At 42.0% G+C, this 21,603-nt stretch overlaps 2 protein-coding genes across 12 annotated transcripts in view; one reads left to right on the top strand and one right to left on the bottom strand.

Moving 5' to 3' along the window:
• The window catches only part of SLC31A1 (solute carrier family 31 member 1), a 34,188-nt gene extending 32,243 nt beyond the window's left edge, over window positions 1-1,945 (bottom strand). For 2 of the 3 annotated variants that reach the window (XM_086316041.1, XM_086316039.1), the window contains exon 1: window positions 1,856-1,945. The gene's annotated coding sequence lies outside the window, so the exon portion shown is untranslated. Of the gene's footprint in view, window positions 1-1,264; window positions 1,565-1,855 lie in introns of those variants that run through there. The other variant, XM_086316042.1, reaches the window with a different exon arrangement.
• A 311-nt stretch (window positions 1,946-2,256) lies between these two features.
• Window positions 2,257-21,603, top strand: part of FKBP15 (FKBP prolyl isomerase family member 15) — a 57,139-nt gene continuing 37,792 nt past the window's right edge. For 7 of the 9 annotated variants that reach the window (XR_015132146.1, XR_015132147.1, XR_015132148.1 and 4 more), the window contains exons 1-5: window positions 2,257-2,344; window positions 10,988-11,103; window positions 16,294-16,378; window positions 16,919-16,988; window positions 21,238-21,312. Coding sequence is in view for 6 of the 9 variants with exons in the window: in XM_086316022.1 (XP_086172148.1) it covers window positions 2,292-2,344; window positions 10,988-11,103; window positions 16,294-16,378; window positions 16,919-16,988; window positions 21,238-21,312 (399 nt within the window). In the remaining 3 variants the exon portion in view is untranslated. The remainder of the gene's footprint in view (window positions 2,345-10,987; window positions 11,104-16,293; window positions 16,379-16,918; window positions 16,989-21,237; window positions 21,313-21,603) is intronic. The other 2 variants (XM_086316025.1, XM_086316024.1) reach the window with 1 other exon arrangement.

Genomic DNA, 21,603 nt, shown 5'->3' with positions numbered 1-21,603 from the left:
TCAGCTATATCCCAATACAAAATTAAAAGGTTTAAAAAAAAAATGCTTTGCTGAAAAAACACTCCCAACTCAAGAACACAAGATAAGTGCTCACTGGTCCCCTTTAGCATTTGTAAGTGTAAGTGTAAGCATTTGTAATAGTGTAAGCACTATTCAGATGCTGCAGTGATGGAATGACAATAACCAGTCCTAGGGAGAGGGGGAAGAAAGAGCTGTTACTTGTGTAGATTATTCTTCCCCTGTACCCAGAGCAGCCAAGCTCACATTCAAAACACAGCTACCACAAAGCATTCCAGTTCCAGTGCTTAGACTCCAGTTGCATCATTGCTTTAACACTGTCAGCCTTCACGGCTTTAACCATCTTAATCTGTAAAATAAACACAGGAAGCAGACAACAGTCCTGTCCCTCCATTTAACAGAGGAATCTTTACGAACAAAAATTAGACCTACGTATAATATTTCTAGCTATCCCATTCCTCTTTTTCCCCCTTCCCTAGAGCTTTAAACAACATTAAAGTCATCTTCAACTGACAAGAGACTAAGCTACCCAGACAGTTCACAGCTAGTACAGCACTTTTATCTTTCTGCAAGCTTCTTAGACAAGGCAAGAGCCATTGCTAGGCTCTCTGGGTCACATGGGAAAAAAATATGCTAAGAGAGTAAATTAAGGAATAAGGAAACAAGGCTGAATTACACTACTCAGTCTAACAAAGAGTAAATGAGAATCCATTACAGGCAAGAGGGCACAGTGCTCGGCGACGCAGGAGACACCAAGATGAATAAAACCGTCACCGTCCTTGAGGAGTTTACTATTTAATAGAGGCACACAAACTATAATAAAAAGCAGAACAAGCTAAGTGCTAAGAGGCATTAAAACTCTGGGAAGGAGTTACCAACCATTTCACTCCACATTCATGCTAACAGATTAAAACTTTCAGGTAAGGGACACATGTTGTCCTAATATGATTGAGATCTGTGTAAAGAAGCTAAGGTGGGACATAATCTGCTTATCCACACCTCCTTCGGTTAAGTTAGGCCTACCCAGAAATTGTTCCAAAAATGACACCAGGTTAACCAAAGAAATGCTTATATCAGAGAGGATACAAACTGCAGAGAAGTCGACAACAAATGATGTTTACTTAGGTTTGTGGCAAGAAGATTAAGCAAAACCCAGGCCAAGGTTGGGGCCAGGGATTTTCAGCTTCTGAAGTTTCCCCCTCTCCATCACCCGCCCCCAGAACATCCCAGCTCTCCTGCTCCTCACCTGCGAAGGTGGACACTAGGGAAGGAACTTCTCTCCGGAGGTATCCCCACTCTGTGAGAGTACACAGTACTTAAGGGTTGATACCATTCTTGTTGACCAGGCAGTTCGCTCAGTCCCTAATCAAGAAACCAGGGATCCACCCTCAGTCAGCCCTTTACTCTGTGTGACCTCGGACTAGTCATCCAAGTGCTGAGTTCCTGTCTTTCCATATTTGTGAAGTCTGGGATTACGAGAAGACTGGGATTGAATTGGATGACCTCTGAGGTCTTAAAGCTTCTTGACCAGCCAGCACACTGAAGCACTGGACAAACAGCTCGTTGAACAAATAGCGAGGGCGGCCACAGGGAACAAGCGGCCGGGGGATCAGACTGGTTTTATACACAGGGAAACGGAGGCACGCAACACCCTGACCCAAGGTCACTCCAGTTATGTCCCAATGGGGGCTGGGCCGAAAGCTCAGGTCTCCAGACCTCCGGTCCCGGGCCCTTTCTCCTTTCGCGGAGCAGAGAAGAGTGGCGTGGAGGTCCCTGTCCCGGAGAAGAAAGGACTGTGTTCGTGCCCGGGTTGCGAGAGGGGCAGAAGAGGCCTTACCTTTCCAGATCGAGTCCCGCCACCAGTGCCTCTCTCTCAGATCCTTAATCCGTCACACCTCCAGGACTCTTCAGAAGCCCCTCCACTTCTGACCCTCGCGACGTGTCCGAGACCGCCACCGAAGCGTCAATTCCCGCCCTTACCCCGCCCCCTGACTCGCTGGCCAATCGCCGCCCAGAGTTTCGGAGCGCCTGCCGTTCTCACCGCCTCTGAGGGCTGGAGAAGCTTACGTCACTCATCAGGCCTCGCCCGCCAGGTCCTCTTATTTGCCTTTGCTCCACCTTCTCCAGAGCCTAGTCTCCTCCCGGCCCAATAACCATGCGAGAGTTCGTCTTGCCGGAAAGCAGCACGCTGCCGCGGCATTTTACGACGTCAGCGTTGAAAGTCTCTGGAAACGCTCCGACTTCCTCCCCGAAGCTGGGCGAAAGGCGGCGCGATGTTCGGTGCGGGCGACGAAGACGATATCGACTTCCTCTCGCCTAGCGGCGGGTGAGTGCAGAAGCGTAGGGCAAGAGAACGTGGCTGAGAGCCTGGCGGATCGGTTGGAGGGGGTCGCTCTCTTTTCAGACCTCTTCCCAACTTCCGGGTCCCGAGACCCTTGCCACATTCCGGTGCTGTACAGGTTCCAGAATCTGGGCAGAACTGAAACTGTGCTGAGTTTGTCCACCCGGATTCTGGACCTGGCATCTCTCCTGAAGCACAGTATGACCATAGGGTTGGAACTTTTGCTTTCCGGGTCAGTTTGTCCTTCTGTGAAATGGGTATAATTGTTGATAAAAATACCTAAGAATTTTTGAGTCCACCGGTGCCGATATGAGGCTTTCTCTGCTCCGTGGACAAGACGTTGACCCTTCAGAATTGGCCCTGGTGGGTCAGCTTCAGCATCCTTCAAGGCCTAGCTCGGATGTCACCTTTTCGGTGCTTTCCCTTCTCCCACGGCCCCAGGCAGAATAAATTGCATTCTCTTTCTTATCCCCACAACTAGGTGTGTTTACCTTTATCTTTGCATACCGAACCTACTAGATTATAAAGCCCTAATAGGACATGGACTGTTCAGTCTGTTCCTGCTGTCGAGCGCTCAGCACAGTACCTGGCACATAGTGACTGCTCTAGGAGGTGCCTACCGAGTGAACGATAACTGTGAAATTGCTCTCTAAAGCTTAGAGCCCATGTAAGAAACTGCAACTGCTGTCCCCTGCCCCCAGTCAATATATATATATATATATATATATATATGTATAACACACACACACACCAGTCTGGGGTACAGGTCTTCAAGAGGCAGGGCCTTGTCTCTTCCAGTAATCATTTTAACCTTTTCCCTTGTGATGTGTCGGTAGACAGCTTGACTGCCTTCAGACTTGTGAACTGCCAAATTCTGATGTTTGCAGAGCCTTTCTTTGAACATCTGTTTAACCAGTTCTGGCCTGGAGAATTCCATGGACTGTATAGAGTCTCCCCGGGGACTGAGAGACTTTCACTTTCACTTTCTTTGACCACCTGTTTAACCAATTTAAGAAGGTACCCAAGAATGAGGCAAACACCAGTATACAATCCTACAATCCTTATCCTACTAAATGCTTAGAGGTTACAGAGATGATTAAGCTTCTCTGTGAGCTCTCAGATTGCTTCTAGCCCTGGTGGAGAGTTCAGTTGACATAAAATGGCACTGGCTCTGTTTTGCTCTTAAATAGGATCTTTTGACTTGCACAGTGACTAGTTCTATATTAGCCATCCTAAGTTCTCTTTTCATCCTCACTGCCCTGTTCCACCCCTGCCCTCACTTTGGATGGCCTGCATCCACTTAGTTTCATCTTGAGTTCTTTTGGTTGCTCAGTTATTTCAGAGTTAAGCAATCTTTGGTTCCTTTTTATTCCTACTCCACCCAAAGCATTCACTAATATTTCCACACATCCAGCCTGTTGCTGTTGACTGTGTAGTCAGCCATTTGGATGAATGTTTTTTTCTTAACAACCTGTTTTTCAAATGGCTGTACCTTTTGAAAGTTGACGAAGTATGCTTTAGATTCACATTCTTCACTAGGTCAAAGTGTTGGAGGGAAGTTTAAATGAATGTTAGGGTTCCCAACTTCTTTTAAATTTAGTTTTTATTTTATATTGGAGTATAGTTGATTGGCAGTGTTGTTCAGATTCTTTTCCCATATAGATTTAAATGAATGTTAGGGTTCCCAACTTTTTTTTAATTTAATTTTTATTTTATATTAGAGTATAGTTGATTGGCAATGTTGTTCAGATTCTTTTCCCATATAGGTTATTAAATTAGAATATTAAGTAGAGTTTAGGGCTTCCAACTTTGATGCAACAAACACTGCTGGCTGAAAATTTCTGAATAGATAATAACGGTCATGTGCTCTTCCCCAGGTTCCTGGCCTGAGATAAGTTCTTGGTGGCTCAGCTATGCTGCTTTCCTGTGCAGGCTTTTCAAGGACTTGAGAAGCTAGTCATAGGCATGAGACTCCGCCCCTAAACACAGACAACAGCTAATTGAATGAAAAAAGTCTTAGTAAATAAAGGTATACAGAGAACTTTTAAGTTTAAGTTTGAGAATACAGAAAGTTTCACCAGCATTTCCTGATTCAGCTATTCCTATTCTGATTCCCTGTAAGGAAGTAGAACATATGACAGTGAGCACTGCGGCTGCTTTTCAGTTCCTCTTGTATATTACTTATATTTGTAAGTATTCTCCACTAAAAAAGATGCACAACGTGAGAGTTGCGAGTTAAGTTTTATTTGGGGCAAAATGAGGACTGCAGCCTGAGAGGCAGCACCTCAGATAGCTCTGAGAGACTGCTCAAAAGAGGCACTCAGGGAAGGTCAACATATAAGATTTTGGTGAAGGGGGAGTTCAGTGCAATAAAGCTTACTTTACAAGAGGTTTTCTGATAGTTGAAAGGATCTGATATCATCATGAAGGGATTTAGTGCTTTTCTAGATATGAAGAGATGATAGGATTGGGATCATGAAATCAGTTCCTGAGAATACCCAACTATCTAAAGACCTGTCCCACCAGATATCCTGGAGCACAGAGAGCCTCACTCCTGAACTCCCTCAGGGCCTGTGAAGGTCAACAGCTGCAGCAGCACAGGGTTCAATCTCCACAGAGGCAGCTGGCAAATGCCCTTGTTGTTGACTCTGGCAATACTCTTGGCAAGAGCCAGTTTGTAGTTGACAGTATCTTGACTTTCCTGTAGCTCAAATGGTAAAAAATCTACCTGTAATGAAGGAGATCAGAGTTTGGTCCCTGGGTTGGGAAGACCCTCTGGAGAAGGGAATGGCAATCCACTCCAGTATTCTTGCTTGGAGAATCCCGTGGGCAGAGAAGCCTGGCGGGCAGCAGTCCATGAGGTTGAAAAGAGTTGGACATGAATGAGCAATTAACACATGCATGCATGACTTAAATGTGTGACTTACTTGATTCTATTTAAGATAGTCAAGCCTAAAAGAAGTGGGAGTATTGGTACCTAGGATGGCTGTCTAGATGATTAATAATTTGTGTTCCAATTTTTCAGTCCTCTTGGTCCATGGTTAACCTAGAAGTAGTAAAGTAATAATCAGGATGCTTTTTTTTTTGGTGGGGGTGGGGGGTCGGTCTTGGCCCTTTCTCCACTTTGAGACTGAAATGAAGAAATATGTGAATGTCTACCAGGTGTATGGTACTTGGCTTCAGCTGACAAAGATAGGAATAAGGCACAGTTCTGCCACTAGGAAACTTCCAGTTAATAATGGAATGAAACAGTCCAGTAATAATAATTTAAAAGCATTTTTAGGGGGCCAGTAATATATATGCTTGTGTTTTAGATTATGTAAAAGTTATATGTAGACAAATCTGATTAGCATAGTATTGATAAATCCCCATTGTAGAGGTAGAAAAAGGAAATTTAGAACTGATCATCAGAAAGCATCTTTAAGTTCTATAAAAGATATGGAAAAGCCTCGATTCTGAAGTTGATTCTGCTCCCGGTTAGGAATGTGACTTTGAAGTCACTCACTTCCCATCCTTGGTTCTCCATACCCCAATCTGTTAAATAATGGGGTTGTTCTCGGTGATCTTTGAGACTTTTGCCAGTCTTGTAGCTTTGTATTTATGCTGATGTCAGTTCAAGGTTCCAGGTCAGCTTGTGCATCAATCAAGCATGCTTTCTTCCTTCTAGGGGTATCTGAGTTGAATTGGTATTTTTAAGGTAATAGGATGTGTACACCTGTGTATAAAACATATTGTGTACTTACTCTGTGTCAGGTACTATACTAAGTATGACATATCCAATATCATATTAATTTCTCTCTACTACTCTCTGAAGCAGTTTTTACCATTATTCTCATTTTGCAAATAAGGCTCAGAGAGGTAGGTTGCTCATGGTCAAACAGCTAAAAAGTAGAAAAACCTGGATTTGAAATCAGGCAAGCAGATTTCATATGCCTGACTACCCTTGTGCCTTCTTATTATAATAGAAGTAAATGTTTGATACAACAGTTTGGAAAAGAAGTACTTTAACAACAAAAAGAATCCCAATTTATTAAAATATATTGATAGATCCTAAATGTGTATATTTCTGTTTTGAATGAGAAAAGAAAAGGAATATAAAACTAAGGTTAGATAAGGACTTTGATACCTAAATGCATTGGCTAGCATTTACTTTGTGATTAATGCTGTAATGACTTTTGCTATGAATTATAAAGTTAGAGACTAAAGTCCAGAGTTAGCAAACTCATTCTTGCTAAAGTCATTAGGGGGATGTGTACATTTGGGACTTCCCTGGTGGCTCAGACGGTAAAGTGTCTGTCTACAATGCAGGAGACCTGGGTTTCATCCCTGGGTCAGGAAGATCCACTGGAGAAGGAAATGGCACTCCACTCCAGTACTATTGCCTGGAAAATCCCATGGACGGAGGAGCCTGGTAGGCTGCAGTCCATGGGGTCGCAAAGAGTCGGACACGACTGAGCGACATCACTTTCCTTTAGAAGTAGAAAATGTAATAATTTAGAAAAAACCTGTGCCTTTGGTCTGTGTAGAGTTCATTTTAAAAATTAATAGAAAATAGCTTTAATCTGAAAGGTAATGGGGTTGACCTGACTTTTGGATTGACTTGCAGTCATTAGTTGGCTGGCCTTTAGGGCATCTGTGGAGCAGAGTTTACCTATAATACTTTTGTCTTTCTGTTGAAAAAAAAATCTGCAAAATTAGAACAGTAAATTCAGTACTGAAGCTAACAAGGACATTCATGATTTGTGCATAATCTGTTAATCTTAACAAGGTTTTAAGCTTTGCAAATTTTTCACAAAGTTAAAGGCATTGCTCAACTCTCCTAGAATCTTAAAATTCTTTTAGGAAACCTGCTCTGATTGCCCTAGGTGAAAGGAGATCTCTTGGTCTTCTTGAAATTTCATTAGCATTTGTTGATATCTTAATGTGGAGTAGGCCAGCACTGCTGTCTCTGTTTGTAATCTCATTGAAACCTCTTAGTCCATTAAAGTAGACATTGCTGGCCCTATTTACAGGAAACTCACAGTATACTCACTACCTTGAGAAAACAAGGTATTAGTTTAAAATCATATTAAATTTATTTTGTAAAATCTAGTATGTATTATACGTTAAAATTATCCATGGGAAATAGCCAAAAAAAGTTGTTGGGAAGCTTCAATATTTACCTACTTTTGCCTGGAAAATCCCATGGACGAAGGAGCCTGGTAGGCTGCAGTCCATGGGGTCGCTAGAGTCGGACACGACTGAGCAACTTCACTTTCACTTTTCACTTTCATGCATTGGAGAAGGGAATGGCAACCCACTCCAGTGTTCTTGCCTGGAGAATCCCAGGGACGGGAAGCCTGGTGGGCTGCCATCTATGGGTTGCACAGAGTCGGACACGACTGAAGCAACTTAGCAGCAGCAGCAAACTAAAGATGGCTTTGGAGAAGTGGAGTTCAGAGCTATATTAGACTTTGAGTTCACTTATTGAGCCTGTTATATACCAGACCATAAGGAAAATATAGTCAAGTTTGTTGTTTAGTTGCTGAGTTATGTTGGACTCTTCTGCGACCCCAAGGACTGTAGCCTGCCAGGCTTCTCTGTCCATGGGATTTCCCAGGCAAGAATACTGGAGTGGGTAGCCATTTCCTTCTCCTGCAATGCAGGATTCGTTACCACTGAGCCACCTAGGAAACCCAGTCAAGTGAAGTGAAAATCGCTCAGTCGTGTCCGACTCTTTGCGAGCCCATGAACTATACAGTCCACGGAATTCTCCAGGCCAAAATACTGGAGTGGGTAGCTGTTCCCTTCTCCAGGGGATCATCCCAACCCAGGGATCGAACCCAAGTCTCCCGCATTGCAGGCGGATTCTTTACCAGCTGAGCCACCAGGGAAGCCCATATAGTCAAGTAGTGATCATAATAAATAATCGATTACCATGTTAGATGATAAACGGCTGAATAACTTTTATTGATCTCTATGTTGTACTCCATATAGCCGCCACTTGCTATATATCTCATGTTATAGGTTACAGTTATATAGTGTGTATCTAATTCTGTTGTTACAGTATATAAGCTACTTGAAAACAGAACCCAGTTTTGCTCACTGGTGTATATGTAGCACTTAACATAGGGTATGGTGCGTATTTCTTGAATGAATGAAGTGCAGAGTTCTCTGGAAGCCTGTAGGAAGATCAGCTAACCTACTCTTCGAGATTAGGGAGCAGCTTCCAGGGGAAGAATGTTTCAGGCAGAGAGAATAGCATATCCAAAGACTGGAGATTAGAAAGATTGTGCCTTATATGAGAAATTAGAAGTTCCACCGTGTAACCCTAGCCTGCATTTGTAACTCTAGCCTGCATTTGAACCTGAGACTGTTATCCTTAGAAAGTCCTGCTTACAAGGTTGACCCTTTGCTGGCAGCTGGGAACTTGATTGACAGTTCGCCACAGTGATATAAAGCTTTCCACAAATGATAAGACCAGCTTACTGTGCCTCAACTGTTTGTGCAAATGATATGGTTTATACTGAACCTTGTCCTTCTTCTTGAGAGTGCCTTAGACTGCAAGAAGATCCAACCAGTCCATCCTAAAGGAGATCGGTCCTGGGTGTTTATTGGAAGGACTTATGTTGAAGCTGAAACTCCAATACTTTGGCCACCTCATGTGAAGAGTTGACTCATTGGAAAAGACCCTACTGCTAGGAAGGATTGGGGGCAGGAGGAGAAGGGGACAACAGAGGATGAGATGGCTGGATGGCATCACTGACTTGATGGACATGGGTTTGGGTAGCCTCCGGGAGTTGGTGATGGACAGGGAGGCCTGCTGTGCTGTGAATCATGGGGTCACAAAGAGTCGACTGAGCGACTGAACTGAACTGTCTTTCTTCTGGGAGTCTAGATTTTTTTTTTTTTTAATGTTTCTAGCAGCTTTATTCATAATTGCCAACACTGAGAGTCTAGAATCTTGGTACATTTTAGAAGGTTTCTATGTGACTGTTGGCTCTCTAGTCGCTAAGTTGTGTCCAGCCTTTACAACCCCATGGACTGTAGCCCACCAGGCTCCTCTGGCCTTGGAATTTCCCAGATAAGAATATTGGAATGGGTTGCCATTTCCTTCTCCAGGGCATCTTCCCAACCTAGGGATCAAACCTCTGTCTATTCTGTTAGCAGGCAGATTCTTTATCACTGAGCCACAGGGAAGTGCCTTCTGTGTGACTAGCCCACAATAAAAAACCTTGGGCACTGAATGTCTAATGAGCTTTCCTGACAGACCACACTCACACGTTATTATAACTTATTGGTGGAGGAATTTAACATGTCCTGTATCACTCCATTGGGAGAGGACTCTTGGAAGTTTGTTCCTGGTTTCCTCTGGACTTTGCTCCAGTGCACCTTTTCCCTTTGCTGATTTTGCTGTGTATCCTTTTAATAGACCTCAGCCCTGAGTATCATATTATATATATTATGCTATAACTATGTGTTAAGCCCAGCAAGTCCTTCTAGCAAGTCACTGAGCCTAAAGGTAGTCTTGAGGACCCTGACCCAAAATGTCATTCAGGGAGAAGAAGCACAAGAGGGAATACAGGTTTGATGGGGCAGTGGACACTGGGAGATACAGGTTTTGGTTTGGACGTGTTGCATTTGTGCTCCCTGTGGAATTCTGTGTTGTCTGCATTCAGAAGAGATTCTGTGCTAGAAATACTGATTTGAGCATCATCAGCATTTGGATAGCACTGATATCAAGGTAAATAAATTCGATTGCCAAAGGAGAGAATGAATCTTGGAGCATGGATGCTTAAAGGTTGGACAGTGGTAGAAGAGACCAAGGAGTTAAATGAGCCGGAGAGATGGGAAGACAATAAGAGAGCGATCCCATTAACGTTTATTGACCTCTTATTTGGGCCAGCCCCTCTTCCCACCCTTGCAGATATTCCCACAGAAGTCAAAAGAAGAGTTTGTTTAAAGAAGAACAAATTAGTTGACAGTGTAAAAAGGCAGCATGAAAGCCAAATAAGATAAAGACAAGCTGTTTATTAACAAAGAGATTGTTGGTGACTTTAGTAAGAGCAGTTTCAGTGGAATAGCTGGGGCATAAGATGCATCATAAGGGATGGTAAAAGAATGATTCTGCCATGAAGGATGGAATCATAGATGGGATTATGTTTGATGGAGTAAGCTTATAATACAGTTGTTTTTTTTAAAGGTGACAATATTCTTTTTCTTTCTTTCTTTTTTTTTTTGAAAGCTCAGAGCCCTAACCACTGTACCACCAGGAATTCCCTGTAATATAATTTTACTTCAGAGTAATAAACTAGCAAAAAATAGGAAACTATGACTTGCTAAAGGTAAGAATGTACAGTTTGAAGAGGACACCTGGACTAATCCCCTTAATTTACAGATGAAGAAACGGAGGTCCAGAAGAAAGAGACACCTTGACCAAAGTCCTGTGGATGGGCGAGGCCACTTGGTGCTGCTCAGACCAGAAATACAGTCTTGATTTCAAACATACTTAGCTGCTGCTTCTGATAACAAGTGGTGGGATATACAGTCGAGGAGGGATTTGTTCAAGGGTGGAGCATGAGCAGCATTTGTAATAATCCCAGGTTTGAAATATGTCAAACGAAACATCATTTTCATTTTCTGCAACAGTACCAGATTGGCTTCTCTTTTTGGACTGGATCAAGCAGCTGCTGGCCATGGAAATGAATTCTTCCAGTACACAGCTCCAAAGCAACCCAAGAAAGGCCAGGGAACAGCACCAACCGGTAAGTTAAGAGGTTAGGATTGACCTCTGACAGGCTAGTTGGAACAATAAACAGCCTTCCAAAGGTGACATGCCAGGTCATCCATCCTTGATCGGTTTGGCCAGTCTCACCACCAGTGAGGTACATACTGCTCTGAGCTCTCAGATTCTGAATTCTGGCAGCTAGGTGGTATGCTCATTTTTAGAATCTGATGAAGGAAGGTCACAGGCAAGCCCTTCTGCCCCACGTGGAAACCATTCTCCAAAACTTTGCCCAAGACACTCTAAGTAGGCACTGTCCAATGTTTTGGCAAGAAGGAAGAGCTGCCTTTCACATCCTTCACCTGGATGGGTTAGATATGTGCTGACAGTGAATTTTTCCCAACTAGACAGTGATGCTCAATGCTGTATCACCTGTACCTTTCATCATGATGAACACAAGAAATAATGAATGAAAATTTGTTGAATAAAAAGAGAAAAGAAGAGTCCAGTATTTTTAAAATGCCTGCCACATGTCTGGTCTCAGGCGCTTTACTTGGATTGTCTGATTTAACAATTCTGTGAAATAGGTGAGACTGCCACCATTTTAGAGGCTCAGTGAGGTTTAGGGGCATAGTTAAGGTCACAAGCAGTAAGTGAGAGAATTGGAATTTGAACCCTGATCTGACTTACTCCAAAACTCTTCTGCCCTCCTCTGCGCTTTGCCGTATTTGTGTGAGAGTCTGAAGAGGAGTGAAACTTTTCTGCCCTCCTCTGCGCTTTGCCGTATTTGTGTGAGAGTCTGAAGGGGAGTGAGGGACTGATAAGACACAGCCCAGGAACTTCCCTGCTGGCCCAGTGATGGATACGAGGCCGCTTGCCAACGCGAGGGACACGGGTTCGATCCCGGGTCTGGGAAGATCCCACATGCGGCAGAGCAACTAAGCCCCCGCACGCAGCTGCTGAGCCTGTGTGCTGCAACTGCGGAAGCCTGCGTGCCTAGAGCCCGTGCTCCGCAGCAAGAGAAGCCACCGCGAGGTGGGTGTGAGGAGCCCGCTCACCGCAACTGGAAAAAGCCCACGGATAGCAATGAAGACCCAGTGTGGCCAAAAACAAACAAGTGAATAAATTAGCAAACAAAAGTTGACGTTAAAATATTTTTTAAAAAAGAAAGAAATAGCCCAGAGCAGAACAAGTGGTAAGAGACATTACATTAAATTTGTGTTGGATGAAGGAGGGAAGTATTGAGTGTCTTTTATGTGCTAGGCACAGTGCTGACACTCAGGGTGCTGTTAGGATATTTAGAGTTGAACCCTTGCAGCAAACACTGTATGGCCTGTAGTCCAAAATAGTCACTGTTCGGCTGTTTACGTACAGTGTTTGCAGACCCCTGCTCTAAGTCTTACCTGTCACTTTTGACAGCTTTGTCGTGGATTGTGGGTCCTATTCTCCAAGCCATAATCTGGCCAGATTTCTAGTAGGCTGTGCTTTTTACATTTCCTCTGGCATATCTTTTCATTAGCAGTGTACTTGTGACTCAGTTTTATGGTGATTGAGTTAATGGATGTGGATAAAAACAAATACCCTCAGTCCCTACCCAGTGAAGTAACTTGGTTTTTTTAAATTAGAAAACAACAACTATGAATTCATTATACTTTTAAAGAGGGGATTATAGAGGTTTTTAAAATGAAAGATTAACTATATTGTCTTATGTAGGCATTCACAAATAAAATAAAAATTAGTAATACAGGAGATGCTCTCTGTTCAAGGGATATTTATGTAGCAAGTTATTTGTAGAGAAGGAGGTGGCTGCAGCATAGCTCTTGAATCTCTTCATAGATCTATGGAAACAGAGAAACTAGATAAAATAGACAAACTTATGGATAATACTTACAATAAAACCAGTTGAAAAAGGATCTTCATGAACCTCCCAAGTATAAGCAGGTATGGACACAACTTGCATGGTATCAACATTTGTGTGGGAGAAAACCAGGAAGCAATGGAATAATATCTGCCTCTGAGAGTGGGAGAACCCCAAAGTAGCCAACAGGTGTTCATGAGAAATACTGCAGGTCAAGCTGGAACTGCAAAGCATTTTGCCTGTTTTAATTGGCTGAGTACAAGGGGTTGATGATGGGGACTAGAAGAACTGGAGCATTCTTGCTTCTATGAACTTGTGAGACTCACCCTCTCTGATGACCTTCTCAGAGAGGTCCCCACCCCAAGAAGAACCTGCTGGGAATGGAATCAAAATTGAGGAGGTTAAGGATATTAGAAGTGAAGGTTAGGGACTTCCCTGGTGGTCCAGTGGCTAAGACCTGGTGCTGTCCTGCCGAGGGCCCAGGTTAGATCCCTGCTCAGGGAACTGGATCCCACAGGCTGCAACTAAAGATCCCAAGTGCAGCAACTATGACCCAGTACAGCCAAATAAATACATTAAAAAAAGGAAAAGGAGAGAAGATTTAGATTAAAGTAGGGCTAGAACAGAATCAGGAAGCAGGCAGAAGCCCCCCTGCTGTTTTGAATCCTCACAGCAGAGGAGTGAGTTCCATGAAGTTAGGAAAGCCACCCTGAACCATGCCTTTGTCTAAAAGTTCAGAAAAGCAAATTTCACATAAAAATAAACAATAGAAAAGTATCAAACTCCACGCAAAGTTATTGCAAGAGCAAGGAGCAGAATAATGTCCCTACAACATGAGCTCTATTCTGTGAGAATGTTTCTTAACGACTAGATCAAAACTGCAGCCACCTATTACCATTAAGAAAATAACATAAAAACATGAAATGGGACCATAAATTGAGAATTTTAAAATCCCAGAAGTAGGTGACAGGACTCAGGCAAGAATTAGAGATATCAGAAAAATTATTTCAGAAATGAAGGCTAAACAAGAAGGAACACAGTGTGAATACACACAACAGGTTACGCCTTAAGAGAAATAGGAGGCTGGTAAGAGGACATTTTTAAACTAAAAATTTAAGAGAGAAAATGTTTTCAAAGGAAAGTGAAAGACTTTGCAGGAGAAAAAGATTTCAAATCACATATTAAAAGCAGTCCTTATGAGCAGGGAATTAAAGAATCTGTACAATTCTAATTTCAGAGAGGAAGAAATGCTTAGCCAATGAGAAGATCCCATGATTGTGACATCTGACTCGCTTATCCCTCTAGCAAATCCATGAACAGCCTTCCATTTTCAGGATGATAGATAGGTAGGGAGATGAGAGCCTTGGGAGACAGTAATTTTTTTCTCAGTGTTAACTGCGGCCTGAGTTCCTCTTTTTCTTGGTCATTTACTACTTCTCCAGAGAGAAGTTTTATATTCTGTAGCATCACATACATAAAACTGGAAAGTACTGTTGTCGGTTTTTACAGAATAATAAGGAGAACAAGAACACCACAGACTAGGAAAATAAGCCAACAATCTAAAATAGGCAATTTATCAAAATCAAACAAAATAAATGGCCAATACAAATCTATAGAAAATGTTGAATTTCTGCTTCCCCATAATCAATAAATGCTAATGAAAACAACCGTGAGATGGCATTCCCCTTTCCCTAATGCCCCCCATCCCATCGGTAAAGATTTAGAAAGCTCGTCTCCTCTTGTTGGCAAGGATGCAAAGCTGGCATGTTCATACTGCTAGTGGTATTTTATGTTTGTTTTGGAGATTCTTTTGAAGAGTATAAGGAAATGTGTATATTAAGTGAGAAAAGGAAATTGCTAAAGCATATCATTAATGTTGTTTTTGAAAAAGATGAAAAAGCTGACAAGTTTATGTGTATAGAAACAGGGCTAGGAATAAATACATCATACTATTGATGTTTATGTTTCCGTGGTGAGATTATAAATTGTTTTTATTTTCTTTGTGTGTTTCTGAATTTACCAGGTTTTCTACAGTGTACATGTACTCTATATAAACAGAAAAAAATATGTCAATACTGTTAATAAAATTTAACTGACTAAATTTTAAAGATCTTATTGGCTATATTCAGCAGTTCATGAATTGAGTGGCATCAGATGGTAAAGCATCTGCCTGCAATGTGGGAGACCTGGGTTCAATCCCTGGGTCGGGAAGATCCCCTGGAGAAGGAAGTGGCAACCCACTCCAGTATTCTTGCCTGGAAAAATCCCATGGACAGAGCATCTACAGTAGGCTACAGTCCATGGGGTTGCAAAGAGTCGGACACGACTGAGCGACTTCACTTACCTTTCCTTTGCTTTCTAGAGTTGAGCAGCATCCAGTCTAGTAGATAGGGGCTATAAAGAGCTGTATGAAATGAAAGTCTCTTACAGGCAGAAAGGAGCAGAAACAAGGCAGAAGGGATTCTCGTATCATGCTAGGCAAAACAGTGGGCTGCTTATTACAAGGTCACTTTCCTTTCAGTTCGGTTCAATTCAGTCGCTCAGTCGTGTCCGACTCTTCGTGACCCCATGAACACTTCGCTTTAGGAGATAGTAGAGACCTATCACACATTATCTATCTGGTGACTGATCAGATCATTCCTAATTGGTTTAAGATTCCATTTCTTGAAGAGCCAAAACGGTGATTATGTTGAATCTCTGTTTAGTGGATTGGAGCTTAGGCTCGGTGATTCCATTTTGGGCCTGTTGTCTTGTTTTTTAACAACAACAAAAAGAATCAAATGAGGATTCTTTTGAAAATAAGTCCTTAGCTGCTGTGTCCACACCTGTGTTCTCACTATTCCATCAGTGCGTTCCTGTGGTGGGTGTGAATATATGATTTACTCTAAATGTACTATTTTTAAATGTTAGTCTTGCTTTACCACTGCGAAAGTAAAGTTATGAATGTAATCTCAATATCAAAAATTTTCAACTCTGAAAGTAAAGGAAGGGGAAACAACTTCATTTTTACCAATTATCGCTGTCAAAATATTGGAAGGAGAAAAGAAAGTAATGGAATGTGATCTTGCTTTCTAGACAGTGCTTCTTGTCCAGCCCCCAAATTTGTTTGAAATGGAGCCAGAATCCTGAGTTCTAGTCTAGGCTGCTACTGTCATCATGTAAGGTACTTGGGGCCTAGAGGCTCAGTTTCTTCATCCCCAGCCATAACCATAGGGGCCCTTTGGTGGATCAGATGAGGACAAAGGTTGTAAAAGCATTAGAACATCAACTCTAAGGTTAAAGAAGAATTTTGAAGCTACTTTAATGGTTAAAAATCAGTTTCAAGCAAGAAATGAATGACAACTTTTGTTTTCTCCTTCATCTCTTCATCAGGGAATCAGGGGACACCAAAAACAGCGCCCACCACGACAGGCACTTCCACATTGTTGGTTGCCACAGCAGTCCATGCCTATCGTTAGTAAGTAGCTGAGAAGGACCACTTTCTGGAGTTGCTTGGGGCCACGGGATAAGCTCCTGTCTTTTCACAATAGGCCTCTCTGTTGCAAAATGGCTACTCAGTCCTGCCATAGACAAAGTATTAGTAATGCTTTTAATGTTTCAGTTGGGCAGTTCTGCACACAGAACTTTGAAGAGCCAGTACCTTGTGTACTCCCTCTAGGAAGTGCTTATACCCTCAGCAGCAGCCTTTTTAAAAGTTCAGAGAAAGCCACTCCACTAAAAGATCCTGAATAGTAGATGTTTAAAGAGTAAAGAAGTTGTGTCAGAGCTTTAAATTATAAACTGTTGTCTGTCCCTTTCTGGAGGCTGAATGCCTAGATTCCCCACTTCTAGAATTCTTTTTAACAGTTACTTTTAATCTAATAAAGTCCATGCATTACAGGTGGTTACTGTGTTTCTTAAATCTCTTTCATTCTCCCATTGGGAGATATATAATGTCTGAAAGCTGTTTCTACTTGTTTGAAGGAAGTGTTAATACCTGTTTTTCTTACTTCTGTAGCACAAATGGTCAATATGTAAAGCAGGGCAAATTTGGTGCTGCAGTCCTGGGAAATCACACAACCAGAGAGGTAAGAATGCCCCCTTGTCTCATGTATATTCAGGTGTCCCAAATCATACCAGTGAACTGGTTTTTATGGGGACTTGTCTTATATATCAAGTCAGAGGATTAGAATGATTGTACTTAATGTGAATTTTTAATGTTAGGTGTATAATGATATTTATAGTCACATTTTGCTTACTGTTGTGCATTAAAACAAATTCAACCACTCAAATTCCTTAAGTTTGACCTTTGTGATATGAATCTAGCTTAAGAATTTGTAGAATCTTAGAGTCATTCAGTAACCAGGGACATTCTTTTGTTAGGTAATGAGCAATGCTTAGAGTATGACCACTGTTTATCTTGTGTGTGTGTGTGTTTATCTTTTTTGAAAGTTTGGTGAGTTGGGCAGTTTATCACACAGCAAAATACTGATTTGAGTCAAAAAGATGTGATTAGAAGCCCAGAGACTGATTTCCTTGTATAGATTGTTCAGTTCAATTCAGTTCAGTCGCTCAGTCATGTCATTTTATGACCCCATGGACTGCAGTGCACCAGGCCTCCCTGTCCATCACCAACTCCTAGAGCTGACTCTAACTCATGTCCATCGAGTTGGTGATGCCATCCAGCCATCTCATCGTCTGTCGTCCCCTTCTCCTCCCGCCTTCAGTCTTTCCCAGCATCAGGGTCTTTTCAAAGGAGTCAGTTCTTTGCATCAGGTGGCCAGTGTAGATTGTATCTAGCTTCAAATTCTTCTCCAAAAGGTTTTGAACATTGTTAAAATACACATAGGAAACAATAGCATTTCAGAGGTCCAGATAACATGCAGTCCACATACCTCAGAAACTCTGAGACACTGAGAGAGAAGATTACCTGTTCAGGGTAGCTAAAGTAATGAACAACACTCCTGTATATGAAAAACAAAAAGCTTAATTTTGGAAATTTGCAAAACACATGTAAAAACAGTGGGACTAGAATAACAAACACCCACATATCCATTACTGAAGTCTAACAGTTATTAATCTTTTTCATCTCAACTCCAACCTGTCTTCCTATTCTCCTGTTCAGATTATTTTGGATAAATCTCTAGCATACAGTTTTAGCTGGAAATATTTTAGTACATATCTCTACAAGATAAAGATTCTAAAAAACATAACCATTATCACTCCTAAACAAAACCCACAGTAATTCTTTGATCTTATGCACACTGCCAGTTAGTATTCAGATTTCCCTGATTATCTGTTTTTTTCTTTTTAACAGTTACTTTTAACCTAATAAGGTCCATGCATTGCAGTTGTTACTGTGTTCCTTAAATCTCTCATTCTCCCATTGGGAGATATATAATGTCTGATTGTCTCTCATTTTATCATGTTAGCAGCCATTGTTTTTTTCTTTTGGACCCACTGGGAGGCATGTGGGATCTTAGCCCCCTGACCAGGGATCAAACCTGCCCCGACTGCAGTGGGAGCGTACAGTCTTAACCACTGGACCAGCAGACAAGTCCCTGTTACCAGGCATTGTTGATTATTATCTAAGTTCTTTACTTCATTAGAGATTGCCATTTGGATTTAAAAATCTGGTATTGGGACTTTGAGCTTCCCAGGTGACACTACTGGTAGAGAACCTACCTGCTGATACAGGAGACTTAAAAGATGTGAGCTCCATCGCTGGCTTGGGAAGATCCCCTGGAGGAGGGCATGGCAACTCACTCCAGTATCCTTGCCTAGAGAATACCATGGACAGAGGAGCCTGATGGGCTACCCAGTCCGTAGGGTCGCACAGAGTTGGACATGACTAAAGTGACTTAGCACAGGCGCATTGGGACCTTACCACCCTTCACTTCCAGATAGAATGTCTTATGTTGTAGCAGGCAACAGTATAAAAAGACAAAGTGAAAAAATTGTATTTTAAAATTCATTAGGGAGCTATGGAAATGATGAGGAGTAGATGAATTAAAATTCTGAGAGGAAAGAGCCAATAAGCTGAGTGTTTCCTTGCCTTGAGACCTTTGCTGATACTTAGGAGTAGACTAAGCATCAAGTGTGTCCCAAGCAGAGACTGCTGGGGAAAAAACACTGGCGAAAACTGTAGACGCTCCAAACACAAGATTGGTTTTTCCCCAAGGGACATTTGATGAATTGGGGTGTGGTGTGGAAGTCCGTGGACTATACCAGAAAAGCAGAAGGAAAGATTGCCTTTGGTTCATAGGAGATAAAATCCAACTTAGGGCTGGAAAGCAACAACTTTCCTCTCAAAACATTTGCTAGATTTTGAACTTCATGGGGAAGAGACTAAAGAATCTCAGCTCAGAATCTCTGATGGGCAGAAAACTTCAGGACCAAAGAATCAGAGGCCATCCAAGCTCTCAATGAAAAGCCTTCATAGATAGTGCTCAGGAATAGGGACAGCCCAGAAGTGAGCCAGCTCTTCATAACCTGTGATCCTTCACTGAGCAGCTCAGTCTATAATTTGATTGGCATGAGGTGATCAGTCCCTGCTGTATCTGCCTCACATAGTATAAGGGAAGTCTTTTCTAGTACAAGATTGTATATGAGCTTCTGTAGTCAGTCCCTCCCTCCCTTCTAGAGTTGAATTTTAATTTCTGTGTGTGTGTGTTGTAAATATGTATGAGACATAAAATTTGCCATTTTAATCATTTTTAAGTATATAATTCAGTTGCATAAATTGCTTTCACAGTATTGAGCAACCATCATCAGTCTTTCCACTTTTTTCATCACCCCAAACAAAATCTGTAACCTTTAAGCAATAACTCCCCATCCCCTTTCTGTTATTCCCTGGTAACCCCTAATCTACTTTCTGTTGTTGTTCAGTCACTAAGTCATATCTGACTCTTTGTGACCCCATGGACTGCAGCATGCCAGGCTTCCCTGTCCCACACTATCATGAATTTGCCTACTCTAGGTATTTCGTATAAGGGGAATGATAAAATATTTGTCTGGCTTATTTCACTTAGCAAAATGTTTTCAAGATTCATCCATGTTGTAGCATGTATCAGAAATTGGTTATTTTTATGGCTGAATAATATCTTATTATATATATAAAACACATTTTTAATATTTATCCGTTCATTATCTGCTAGACACTTAGTTGTTTCCACCTTTTGACTATTGTGAATAACAGTGCAGTGAACATTGATGTACAAGTGTATGTTTTAGTCCCTCTTTTCAGTTCTTTTGCATGTATACTAGGAGGGAAATTGCTGTGTCATATGGCCATGAAATTAAAAGACACTTAGTCCTTGGAAGGAAAGTTATGACCAACCTAGACAACATATTAAAAAGCAGAGGCATTACTTTGTCAACAAAGTTCCATCTAGTGAAAGCTGTGGTTTTTCCAGTAGTCATGCATGGATGTGGGAGTTGGACTATAAAGAAAGCTGTGTGCCGAAGAATTGATGCTTTTGAACTGTGGTGTTGGAGAAGACTCTTGAGAGTCCCTTGGACTGCAAGGAGATCCAACCAGTCCATCCTAAAGGAGATCAGTCCTGGGTGTTCATTGGAAGGACTGATGTTGAAGCTGAAACTCCAGTCCTTTGGCCACCTGATGCGAAGAGCTGACTCATTTGAAAAGACCCTGATGCTGGGAAAGACTGAGGGCAGGAGGAGAAGGGGACCACAGAGGATGAGATGGATGGCATCACCGACTCAATGGACATGGGTTTGGGTAGATTCCGGGAGTTGGTGATGGACAGGGAGGCCTGGCATGCTGCGGTTCATGGGGTCGCAAAGAGTCAGACACAACTGAGTGACTGAGCTGAACTGAACTGAATGGTAATTCCTTGTTTAGCTTTTCGAGGAACTGCTGAACTCTGTCTACAGCATATACCATTTTACGTTCCCATAAGCAATATATGAGGGTTCCAGTTTCTCCACTACCCTGCTGACACTTCATTTTTTTCCTTTTTCTACAATAGCCATTCTAATAGGTGTGAACTGGTACCTTATTGTGGTTTTGATTTGTATTTCCTTAATGCCTAATGGTGTTGAACATCTTTTTTATGTACCTGTGGGCCATTTGCCTATCTCTTTAGTCACCCCTCATTCAAATAAAAACACCAACAAAATAAAGACATTGCTAATTACAGTTAAAAGAGTAGGGTCAAAATGAGAAGAGATTAAAGTAGACGGTGAGAAGATAAACTCTAAACTTTAATGGGTTAACTGAGGTTTGAGTTTTATACCTGCATGAAGCATGACCCCTGACATCTTTGTATTGTTCTTTAACTTCTCTTTTTTCTGCCCGTCTTTGCTTGAGTACAGTATAGTATTCTTCTTTATATCAGCCAACAACAGCCAGTAACTGTTGCCAGGATTCATCTGAACTTTGAGCTGATGGTAAGGCTTTCCCTATTGGAATCAGTAGCTCCTTTGGGACTGGTTTATAGGACAGATGGGTCTGTGCATACCTGGTGGGAAAAGTGGGTATCTTTTTTTTTTTGGCTGTGCTTGTCAGGGAATTCCCCAAAGTGAATATCTTAATAGAACCTCTCGGAAAGGTCTCTTGACTGCCTTCTGGGAATGTGGACTAAGGGGTGATTGGTGGAGGATGGGAGGGAATAAGAAAGTTCCCTGATAACTCTCCTTGGGTCCACCTGAGGCAAGGCCCTTCTACGTGAGCTTAGGCAG

Source organism: Bos grunniens, chromosome 8 (genome assembly GCF_055505025.1).
Source record: "Bos grunniens cultivar Pamir isolate PY7600 chromosome 8, Bosgru_T2T1.0, whole genome shotgun sequence".
Classification (NCBI taxonomy): domain Eukaryota; kingdom Metazoa; phylum Chordata; class Mammalia; order Artiodactyla; family Bovidae; genus Bos; species Bos grunniens.
This window is presented reverse-complemented; position numbering and strand designations above follow the sequence as displayed.